Source organism: Phaseolus vulgaris, chromosome 8 (assembly GCF_051622355.1).
Source record: "Phaseolus vulgaris cultivar YP4 chromosome 8, ASM5162235v1, whole genome shotgun sequence".
NCBI lineage: Eukaryota > Viridiplantae > Streptophyta > Magnoliopsida > Fabales > Fabaceae > Phaseolus > Phaseolus vulgaris.
Genome location: NC_143505.1, coordinates 61910639 through 61922679, shown reverse-complemented (window position 1 = coordinate 61922679; position 12041 = coordinate 61910639). Strand labels below are relative to the sequence as shown.

At 33.9% G+C, this 12041-nt stretch overlaps 2 protein-coding genes across 5 annotated transcripts; one reads left to right on the top strand and one right to left on the bottom strand.

Annotated features, from left to right (window-relative positions):
- The first annotated feature begins 3961 nt into the window (after positions 1 to 3961).
- Positions 3962 to 7622, top strand: LOC137823932 (nuclear transcription factor Y subunit A-1). 4 transcript variants are annotated; one of them, XM_068629281.2, is made up of 6 exons: positions 3962 to 4309; positions 4549 to 4628; positions 5395 to 5685; positions 5846 to 5958; positions 6425 to 6589; positions 6892 to 7622. In XM_068629281.2, exons 3-6 carry the CDS (start codon positions 5412 to 5414, stop codon positions 7252 to 7254), a joined length of 915 nt encoding a protein of 304 aa, XP_068485382.1. In that variant the 5' UTR covers positions 3962 to 4309; positions 4549 to 4628; positions 5395 to 5411; the 3' UTR covers positions 7255 to 7622. The 4 variants fall into 4 exon arrangements, with proteins under 4 accessions (XP_068485382.1, XP_068485383.1, XP_068485384.1 ...); XM_068629282.2 differs by having other exon boundaries at positions 3967 to 4377; XM_068629283.2 differs by having other exon boundaries at positions 3967 to 4455.
- Positions 7623 to 8053: 431 nt separating this feature from the next.
- On the bottom strand, positions 8054 to 11736 carry LOC137823931 (putative amino acid permease 7). The gene is made up of 8 exons (XM_068629280.1): positions 11567 to 11736; positions 11256 to 11408; positions 10864 to 11100; positions 9995 to 10088; positions 9569 to 9783; positions 9347 to 9480; positions 9042 to 9272; positions 8054 to 8843 (listed from the first exon to the last, which is right to left on the bottom strand). Exons 2-8 carry the CDS (start codon positions 11383 to 11385, stop codon positions 8442 to 8444), a joined length of 1443 nt encoding a protein of 480 aa, XP_068485381.1. The 5' UTR covers positions 11386 to 11408; positions 11567 to 11736; the 3' UTR covers positions 8054 to 8441.
- Between the last annotated feature and the right edge of the window lie 305 nt (positions 11737 to 12041).

Genomic DNA, 12041 nt, shown 5'->3' with positions numbered 1-12041 from the left:
CCTTCCTCGTCTTCTTAGTCGGACTTGGCCTATAAGTTTCTCCAATAGTTCCGGATGAAGCTTTTCATTTAATAGAAGCAACATTAGCTTCATTCCCCCTCATTTGGCAATGACAACCACGGTCATGGTTGTTGTTGACATAGTAGGGGTAGCTTTAGAAAAAAAATCTTCTAAATTATCCCTCTCAATAGAAAACAAGTTTGTACGACTCTTCTCCTATGGGAGAAACCTCTTTATGGACGAGAGAGCTATCTTCTGAAGAAGAAGAATAATAAATAGAGGCAAAAGAATAAGAAGAAAACAACAAAGAGAAGCCAAAACAAGAATAATGAGAAATGAAAAGTGAGAGAGCAACCACACACCAACAAAAGCAAACAAGAAAATAAGTAAAGAATAAAATTGTTTTCCTTTTTATTTTATAAGTTTAAAAAATATTCCATTAAACCCTAACGTTCAAAAAATAAGTCATCGCCAAAAAGTGAAATATCATATTAGGGTAACACATTCCTTCGCGAGAGCCTTTGAAAGGAACATCATTCATTGAGCTTATGTATTACCTCGAAAACGCACATCTCATTATTATATTTATCAATTTAATTATTTGTTAATGGTAATGATTATTTCCCTTATTCCATTTAATTATGTTCAACTTGAACTGTTGAGTTAGATAAGCTCGAACCAACGAGTTATAAAAGGTTGCATAAACCAACCTAAGACTATTAGTCATATATGATTTAATACTCAAGTTCAATCTTCTTAAAGTCGAATTCTCGAACTTAGAGAACTTGTGTACTGTGGAGATAATATCTACTCATGAAGTAACTCTTAACCACCTGTCGTCTGAATAATAACAACCTAAACGTGTCTGTAGATATCAGTCATATTCTTAATAATCAAAATAGTTACTTATACATATCAAATGACATAAATCTATAAATGTAATCTAAAAAATATCACTAAAGTCTTCTACAGAAAAATCTCCAATTAACTTTATCGCTAAAGTTCGATAATTATTTTATAAATAAATCAATTCATTTATTCAACTTGAATTCTCCGAGTCTAGTCTACATCTTTATAAGAATCCATAGTTTATCAATAATACTTTTATTCAATAGCTACTTTTAAGAATTTTGTTATATATTTATAATAATTTTACCTACTTTAGATATTTAATACAATATTGATATGCGATAATGTTATAGAGAAAAAGCTACGGATGCTTTAGTTAACGTGTTGCGTGACAAAAGAAAGTGAAAACACTTAAGCTTTCATTTTAAAGTTGTTATATTATAAATTGTTAGTTAATTATAACAAAGAATAAAAAAAACTAAAGCACAACAGTTTCCCATGAGATCTTAAGCCTAGGTTTCCACAAGGATACAACTAAATGGCTACAAATTTATATATAATGCATTTCTGAGATTTGTTGGAGCAGTGAAGACCTATTGCGGCGGTTAAGTCAGTTGAAACCTTTTCAGTACAACTGTCACTATAATTGTTTTTTTTTTTAAATATTCACTTGCTTTATTTTAATTAATTTATATTAAAAAAATATAATTAACCATTTTCTATAAAATGTCATATTTATTTGTAGGGTATTACTATATACATGACAATGTAATGTCGTGGGCTAGCATATATAAGAGAGTGAGAATCTCAAAAAGTTACATATTATATTTTTATCTTATTAGAGCTAAAAAAAATTGCTTCATAGAGGATCATTCTTAGCAACGCCCTTCACGTGTGTAAGATTACCCATAAACTAAAAAAAGTTTAGGTCAATTCATTCAATTCAATAGTGTACAAAGATTAATGTAAATTCTTTAATATTTAAATTTTAACTTTCCCTTTAAAAATAAAATAAAATATACTTAAATGACCATAATTTTGTAATTATGAATAAATTTATTATTTTATCTTATATTCATCTAATTAAGTTTATTTTAGTCTTAATTATTATCTATGTTAATTTTGTGTTTTTAGCCGGAGTAAACGATCTGACAATATAGAGTTTAACTAGACAATATTAATGAAATGTCTTCCATTGTAAATGGATCGAATCACGCGAAAGTCCAATTTGCTTCTTTGAATCAAAACTAAAAACAAAATATAAGGAGAAAAATAAGATAATAAAATTCACGATGTCTCAAAAGCAAAATTGGAAGCAAATTATTTGCAAAGATGTAAAGAAACAATATTTGCAATTTAGTTAAAACTTAGTTGAAAATTGAGAATATGTGAACAAAATGTAAATCATAATATTTTTTTGATATCCTTGGAAAAAAAAACTTATAAAAATATACAAGTTTCAAGGAGAAATCATCCCGTTTTAGAGTTTGACAACGACATTAAAAAAACAGAGCATTGGGATTTTCTTAATTTTATTATTTTTTTCTTTGTAATTTTTTCGTTTTTCCTCTGCATGCAAGGCTAAACTCCTATGGGTTAGTTCTATTTTGATTTCACAATGAATTTTGAGGTTTATGTTATGAAGTTTTGTTCTTCAATTTTTTTATTACAAATTATGCTTTAATTTTGTCTTTTTTAAATTGAATTTTTGTCAAGGAAACTTTTTTTTAACACTTGTTGATAACTTAGTTTTTTCCCTTAATTAAATTTCTTGGTTAATTTGCTTAATTATAATGAATTTTCTTGTTCGCTTAGTTCGAGAGTTAGAAAATAAACATATCAAAATTATAAGATTGGAACTAGTGATATGCTGAATACATTATTAGACACGTGTTTTATTGATAATATTGTTAAATTTGATTACATTTGTTTAATCACGTTTGCAATTTGTGTGATAATCTTGGGATAACCAATAAAAGATTCATTGTGAATAAAACTATGTGTCAACCTATTTTCTCTATCTTGTTTTATTCGTCTATTGTTTTTAATTTATCTACATTACAATACAACAACTTAAAACCTCATTTGGTTGAGAGACGATTTAGGATTATTTGACTTTATCTATAATATCATTTATTAATTGTTGTTAAACGTTGAATGACAACTATTAGTATTTTATACACGAGTTAATGTTATTTCAACGCCAACAAAGAATATTTTAAAAACATTAAAAGCTTATTTATCGGCTGAGATAAAAAAAAACTAAAATAAGAATTAAATATTTATTAATTTTATTTAATATATAGTGTCATAAAGATTAAATAATTAATAATAATGATGATGAAAATAATACTATTATAAAAAAAATAATGACACTCAAGTTATTCTAGTGGTCAAAATTTGATGATGGTGGAATTATTATCAAAATTTAATTCAAAATGTTTAATAAAAATAACTTTTTTTTTGTGTTATTATTTTTATTTAGATTAGCAATCAAACATACTTTTAATTTGAGTGAACTAAAAATCATATAAAATACCCTGTTAAGCTTATTAAAAGTAAGAATCATCAAGAAATTAATCTTGATAAGTATAAATTTTGATGTGTATTAAAAAGTGGTGCCACGTTTTTGAAGCAATATTTATTGCATTTAGAAGTGAGAAAATTGTAATGGTTATGAGCTGTGAAGTCATAATACGTGTCCTTCTCACTCTTCACTCCTCACTGGCAGGTGAGGCTCACCTTTTCCCACTTTTTTAAGTAAACAAATAAATTTATTTTTATTTTTATGGTGGAGAATCAATAATTAATCCGAGGAAACTAAAAAAAGGGACACGTGGATCACTTTGCTGTCAATTCTACGACGCTGTGGGTCCCACTTCCAGGCCACGCGTTCACCGGATTCTGCTACTCGAGTGCGTGTCACGTGCCCCAGAAATTTTGTTTCTTTTTCCTTCTTCGGTGGCTCTGATACCCTCACCCACCCCTTCTCACTTCCTACCACCTTTCTCCTTTTCCCTCCCACTTCACTCCACGTGTGCCCTTCTCCTGCGTGATGCTCACGTCATCATCGTATGTCACTTGAAATTTATGCCCCAACACTGGACTAAACATCTTAGTCTTGTTAAGATTGTTTTTGTTTTCACTTTTAACTCATCTTATTGTTTCTCACCAATTTCTTTATCCTCTTATAATAACAACAACAACAACTCAAGTGAGACATCAACACACAACACCCCAATTTCTACAGATAGCAAAGTTCCTTTTTTTTTCATTTGCCTCCCACCTCCCCAATTTCCTTGATCATCTGGGGAGTTTGGTCTAATTCTGATTCCTTCTCTCTGGGGGGCTTTTGAGGATTAGGGTTTTGGAGGGTGATTCTTGTGTTTGCTTCATTAGGGGGGTCTTTGTGTGATCTGAGTGTAAGGATTCTGTGTCTGCATGTGTGAATTCTGTCAAGGTATCACCTGGAACTTTTTTTCCATGGCATGTGATGTGGGTGGGAGATTGTTTCTGGTTGTTAATGAGGTAGAATTGGGATTTTGTTGCATGTACTAGGATCAGATACACCTTCAAATTTTGTTGCTTGTTAGACCAGTATCTAAGGTTGCATGTTGGAATCTCCCCTGTTGCTGTTTGGTTTTGTGACTAAATATGGCAGAAACCAATGTTTCTGAATGTCGTGATTTTGTTTTCTAGGGGCATTTGGTTGCTGGGCACTAGGAGTTGAAAGATTTTAGCTTTACCTTTAAACAGTTGCAGCTCCTGCTGAAGATCAAGTAAGAGCAAAATGAAAGCTTTGTTTTAAGCATCTGTTTTGTCTTTTCATGAAGAATTTTAATTATTTTGAGTGGGGGTTTCTCAATTTCCTTAACTTGAACATGTGTTATAATTTTATGCATCTACGAGGCTATGACATGTTTTAATATGGCTTTTCTATATCAATCTGCATTTTAAGGGGTTGTACTCAAGAACACAGTAAGGTTTTTTAGTATGAACATTGTTCGAAAGATACTGTTTTCCAAACCTTTTGAGTTATGAGTACATGAACATTTGTCATTACCCTAGAAAGAGTTCTCGCTTTTTCTTCTTGACCAGTATCAAGTTTATGCTCTTACTTCCACCTTTTGCTGCACTTCTGTGATTAATGATCTATTTTTAAAAAATAAAAATCAGATTAGGGAAGCCATAAATAAACCATAAATTATTGGTCTTGAGCAGAGTTATGTTCCAAACTTCCAACATCCCCAGAGTTATCATCAAAGGTTGAAACTACACACTTGTTTGTCTTGTTTCACTTGTTATCATGTTTCTTGTGAACTCAATTGTATTTCGTGACTTCAATAAGCCTTTCAATCATTAACAAAGCTGTGAATTGGGCTTTGACATCATACTCATCAGTTTGTGCCTGCACTTCAATGTTTCTGAGACAATTATGGCTATAGTTTTCATTAAATCACGTGAATCTGTTTAACAAATACCTTGATTATCCATGCTTTTAATGTTAATGGAGGTTTTCTTACTGTAAGTTCAATATTTTTGTAGGGATCTGGAGATAAGATATGCCATCCAAATCTGAAACTGCTAATCAGCCAAGGTCTAATCCACATTCCTTTGCACCTAACAATGTTTATTCTGAGCCCTGGTGGCGAGGTATTCAGTACAATTCTGTTCCACAAGCAATGTCAGGGGTGAATGCATCAAATTCATCTTCACTTGAACGCCCCAATGGCGATTCAGAATCCAGTGAAGATCAATCTTTGTCCAATAACGGGGTGAATGAGGAAGACGATGATGCCACCAAAGAATCGCAACCCACTGCTCCTAATCAAGCAGGTGCTTTAGATTATATTGTAAAGAAAAAAAATACAGACATGGAAATCTGGAAAGAAAACATTTGCTTGTATATAATGCCTCAAATTATGTTGATGTGAATTTTTTTCTTTATTTCCAAGCGTTACAGGCTTACTGGAATATTATATTATTTTATTGGCAGGAAATTATGGACAAGAGCACCAAGCCATGCTGCATTCTTCAACATCTGCACCTTCTAGGCGTGATGACTGCCTTACACATGCTCCACAACTGGAACTTATTGGCCATTCATTTGTAAGCCTTGCCCTCATGATCTTATTTTTAGTGCAAAGAGAAGGCGCAAAGATCATAGCTTTATGTTATGACTATGTTTAATAGCATTAACTTTTGCTGTTCTTACTTGTCTATGATGAAAATTCTATAATTGGAAAAATTATAGATCCGTTGCATGCTTGTGTGATGGATCCTAGTATACTTCAAATTCTAACTAGAGGCATGTGCCACAAATCCTTATTATGGGAACAGTTGGATGTGAGACTAACCAGTGTTCTTACATGATAAAAGCTTTCTTCCTGTAGTTTGTCAAACTCACTGTTTTGCATGTCTCATAAATCAGTATGGTGAGATGTAATTTTTGCATAGCCCCCAAAGGATAGATTCTTGCTATATGATAAAATCACTATTTAGTCTATTTTCTGTTTCAAACTATGGTGATATTGGGAGGATAAATAACCTTATTATATATATTTTTTTCTGTTAGGGATATGCTCCTTTTATAGGAATGCCTCATGCCAGAATGGCTTTGCCGCTTGAGATGGCTCAAGAGCCTGTTTATGTGAATGCCAAACAATACCAAGGAATTCTGAGACGAAGACAGGCTCGTGCTAAGGCAGAGCTTGAAAAGAAATTAATAAAAGTCAGAAAGGTACAAATGAGCAGTGACTAATGTTTCTGTAATCATGTTTCTTACTCCATAGTTCTGTAGTTAATTTTTGCCTTGTCTATTTTGGAAAGTGATATATCTCAACTCAACACATTAAAATCAGTAGAAGAGTTTAGCATTGTGTTCTTTGGGTCTCAAATTTTCTTTTCTTCATTAAGGTTGATACAACTCAAAATTTGTTTTGATCGAGACAGGTTGGCTCTAGTATAGTGCTAATGCTTAATATTTTGTACATGTAAATCTGGGATCCCCCTTTGGGTATGCTAACCTCTGATTTTTGGCAGCCATATCTTCATGAATCTCGGCATCAGCATGCTATGAGAAGAGCAAGAGGTAATGGAGGGCGTTTTGCAAAGAAAACTGAGGTCGAGGCTTCAAGCCACACGAACAAGGAAAAGGATATGGGTGCAGGGCCAGTCCCCTCTGATTCTGCTAAGACCTGGAACTCTCCCAGTGTGCAACAAGACACGAGAGAATCTCAAGTGCATGAGAGATTTGGAAAACACAACTATGCAAATGTTTTGCAGTCATCGTCTGCATTTTGTTTGCACTCGGGTGAGAGAGTTGAGGAAGGGGTCTGTTCAGGTCAACAACGGGGAAGCATCTCATCTGAGCAAACCTCACAGAGGCGTCTTGCTATTCAGTAAACCACTGCATCGGTTGATGGTAAGGTTGGTGTGTAATTGAGGGAAGTAGTTACCTATCTGTAAACATTGGCAATTTGCATGCCTTGCGGCAAATCATTCTTGGCTGTGTTTATGCTAATCATCATATGGGGGAAGAAGAATGATTGATTGGGCCAGATATTTCTCTTGTTGAAGTCAACCAATCCTTCGTCATATTCTCTATTTTTTTTTTCATTTTGTACAATGTTAAGCAGGTAGCAAAGTCAAGCCAACGGATTATCAGACTTTATGGAACAAAAACTTTCTTCTGAGTCACTTTCTGGAGGCTTTATTTCATGTTGTCACGCTTGGTTGTTAATGTTAAAGTATGAGACATGATATTAGTTTAAGTGCACAGTTGTATTTGCATTTTGTAATTTCACCGTTTTTTTGTGTGATCCACAAGAAAGTTCAACTTATCTCGTTAACAAAACTTGTAATAGCTATTGGGTAATCAAATCACAAATGCTTCATGAAAACGTCCAAGTTCAGTTTGCCTTGAATGTTTTGCACTTTAATAGTAAATTTTCGCGACAATGGGATGAATTGGAATAAGTAGGAGTTTTCAGAAGACGATACCTTACACCGTATGTGCTGTCATGTTTAAACTTTGAAGTGTGTAGTTCTGCTTTCATGCCAACAATTTACATCTTAAGAGGTATCTCAACATCTTAAATGAAATCGACTAGTTTCTCAGGAGGATCATGCCAAGAAACACTTCACATATGACATTAAGCTTTTGCAACAGAATCACAGCATACAGCTAGGTACAACCTTGGAATTCTTGAACTGCAACGTTGCATTCATCAATGTTCTTAGCAATTTTTTTCTATATCAAAAGGTGATCAATTACAGAACCAATAGTCCCATTGAAAATATCAGAGATTCTGCACGTTTAATGTCCAACCGGATTCAGTGCAGTCATCTCTATTCTTTGCATTGTTGTTGAATAAAGACAGGACAGTTCAGATCTCAAATACATGTTTCAAGTCTAATTTACGGAGAAAATAAATAAATAAAAGTTGTCCAATCTTCATCTGATGGTTCCAAGTCACTGACTCTGTGAATGATTGGAAAATCCATTGCAGATGATCAGGATCATTTTGGGTCTTCAAAGTAGAAAATAAACTACTTTCTTAGCCTCAATACCTGAGAGGTCTCAAAGCTTCTCAGCCAATTTTTTCAGTTACTATTCCTTTAACACATCCAGTGAGAGTGAACAACCCAAAAACAAAGCCAAAAATGCTGAAAGTCCGAAGCAGGACCCACTTAGTCGTCCATGCTACAGTACAGGATTGATTCAAATATATTTCCACTGGAAAATATATGGTCAATGGCCAAAATATTATGCTACCCAGAACCCCCAAAATCTGGTTGAAGTAGGGAAAGACCATTGCAATCACAACTGTTGATGCAACATAAGCAGTTCTGAAAGACAGGCTGAGAAAATTAAGTTCAAAGGCTGGTAGCAACGGGAGTTTCAAAATATATGTGTGATTCACAAATTCACTATCTGGGAAATTAAAACGGAACCAACTCTCAACAGTGGCAAAAAGTGGCTGGCAATACACCTGCACCAAAAGAAAGTAGATGAATTAAATGAACACGCATTCTACCATAGAAGATGAGTGACAGCAAACATATTACAAATATCATAACTGGCAAAATGTTTACACTATATGATGATTTTGTGAGAATACAGGAATTGAAGAAATAATAAAAAGGGAGCACCCAAAAAACTTGATATGGTATCTCTATATTTAATGTACCTGATATGAACCAACTAGGTGAACCACTATACAAACGTTAGCAAAGTTCACAAGCCAGTAAGACGACTTAGAGGATTCAAACCCTGTTAAAAGGTTTCCTGGTGTATTATCACCAAAGGCAGCATATCCAGCACCTCCACAACTGAGGTACATAAATGTTGTGACAGTGACCGCAATTACTGAGGCCTTCTTCATGGTTTGGTTTTCTGGTGGAGGTGATTTTAAAGTATCCTTCATTGCAGTAAATTATATCAGCCTTTATAGGTAAAGTTAGAGTCTCGTATGTGAGTTTGCAGGGTATATACCTGTATTTCCATAAGAATTGTTGAGAATGGAAATGAGAAAGATATGTCACCAAGAGCTTGAGAAACCAGCCATAACTTTCCAGTTCCACTGGAGGTACTGATTCCTCCAATGCTACCCTCAGCATGTCCTTTCTCTGAGCAAAGTTTTGTCATAAAATTATACACATTTATCTGATCAAAACTAATACTTTTGGTGGGCCTTAGCCAAGGCTCCTATCATACCTATGATTTTTGCAATAGAAAGTCCCATTCCTATGAAAGAATAAGTAAAGGACATAATTGCAGCAACAACCGACAACCATTCAATGTTATGGAAGTTGGGTATCTGTGAGAGAATAATTTGGACAGCGCCAAAAAGCAGCATGTAGTATGCATCTACAGATTCACATGATGCTTCACTCCCTTTGTTATGGTAACAAAATGAATGTTGGATTGTTCTGCAGCCACAAATACAAAAATAGCTCTAAATTAATATTGGCAATCATATGGTGTTATTCTGGGGACAGACTCATGTTTCCTTAGTGGAGTACCAGTGAAAAAATCTTGTTTCGCAAAGCATCCATAGATAAACAGAGGGAAAGAAGAGCAAAAAAAAAAAAGAAAATGTCATAACATGAGAGAAACCAGTAAGATAAGTCATCAACACACCTTAAGCTGATAGCTGTTGTAATGACGAAGGCAATTGCAAAACCATACAAACTTATATTCACAAGAAGGCCACTGAGCCGTCCATTGCTTATTCCTGTAAACACCCAAAGATGATCTTATCATATAAATAGCATTCTTTCCAGTAAAAATGTGGTACCAAGATGTTATTTTGTTGTTGTAATGCATTACTGTAAGGAATATCCTTGGTTGTTCATCGAGACTAAGTTCTTTTGGAAGATTTGGAAACACTCAAAAGTGAGTTCTCAACTAGATTTTTTCCACGCACAAGAGTTAGGATTCAAACTCCTAACCACATGCATAGACGAACAGAGCTCAACACCACTAAAAGGTAAATGAATCAGCTTTAGCTTGTTTCCTTATTAAATTAATACCAGGAGTCTTATCAGTATAAACGATATCACATCAAATCAATGTCAATTTCAGAATATTTAGTTTCTATACTCTTTTCTTCCTTCCCTACCCAAGTCCCTATAATCTCATCACTATGAAATTAACATTGAATCTGTCTCTAATCTATACAACACATTGTTCATGCAAAGAAGACAAAACATCCAAGTTCATCACCATTCAAAGATAGGTTTCTGCCTCTCAACCAGATTTTTTTTTTCCATACACAAAGGTAATGCAAGATTGGAAGGAACATCCCAGGCAATTCATCAAGACTAATTTTTTTGGGTGATCTGGAAACACTCAAAAGTGAGTTATCCCCTACCAACTACATTATTTCCATAAACGAGTCAGTATTTGAACCCCTTGACCACATGCTTAAATGAACCAAGCTCATCATCACTCACATCAGTCACCTGGTGGCATGCTATAAAAGAAAGTAGAAAGGGAATTGTGCGTACCTAAATGCAAATGGACAACATCAAGGTAGGAGGCACTCCTGTTTGGACCTAGTTCAGGATGAGGATGGCGATAAGTATTGCATAGAAGAAAAGAAGAGAATAGAGTGATGGAAGCAATGAGAATGACTGAGAGTGGCCCTGCAAGCCAACCGAGCTGTGCAGTGCTCCATGGCAAAGACAGCACTCCCGATCCTATCACCCCAGTAACTATATGTGCCACTGCTGTCCACACCGTCCCTTTTATTCACAAAGTCAAATTCAGCCCAATCCAATTCATCCCATTCACAACAAACACAAACATATTAGTTAGTAATAGCATGATGAAATAGATAGATCACTATTCACTTTTGCACTAAACATTCAAGATCAAACACAAACAAAACAACACGTACCTGTCCTTTCGAGAGAGCTAGATTTGGTGAGCAACAGTGGGATGTTGTCACTTGACTCAAGTGCCTCACCCATCTTCTCATTCACACCTATTCCTATATCAGATGAGATGATATGTGCCCCCTCCCCCATCTGGTCAAATCCTGAGATGGGACCTTAAATACAAACAGAGAAAGGGAAAAAAATTGATTTTTCTTTTATTGTGTTGTTAGAGAGAATATGATGAGAAAAGGGTCAAAAGGTCATGTGAGAAGGAAGGACGGAGAAATAAGAATTGTAACGACCGAGGCAGATCAAGGTAGATGATACTTACTTGTCAACAACAAAAAAAAGTTGCTTTTTTTTATGGTTTTTGTCGATGTTTCACAGAAGATGGTCCCATATTCTTGAGAGTCGTAGATGAGTTGTGTTTGTGGCTTGAGGTTTTTGGCTCGTCACTTTCACCTAAACAACAAAACCTGTTCCAAATCTTTATATGACTGTGCCGAAAAGTCTCGATTGTTGTAGAATTTAGGTTAGAATTTCCCCACAAAGGTTTAGATAAAAAAGATTAAGTTTGTTTGTAACTATAATTTTGTTTGTTTGTAACTTATCTAGCGGAGACAATTATAAGTAACTATAATTTTTTGAAATGTATTATATAAATTAATAATAAAAATTTATGTATTTTTTTTATTATAATAAAAAATTATATAATAAATTCAAACGTTTAGAAAATTAATGTATTTTTTATTTTTAAAATTATATTAAAATGTCATAAATTCAACAAATACTTTTTAATTTTAATA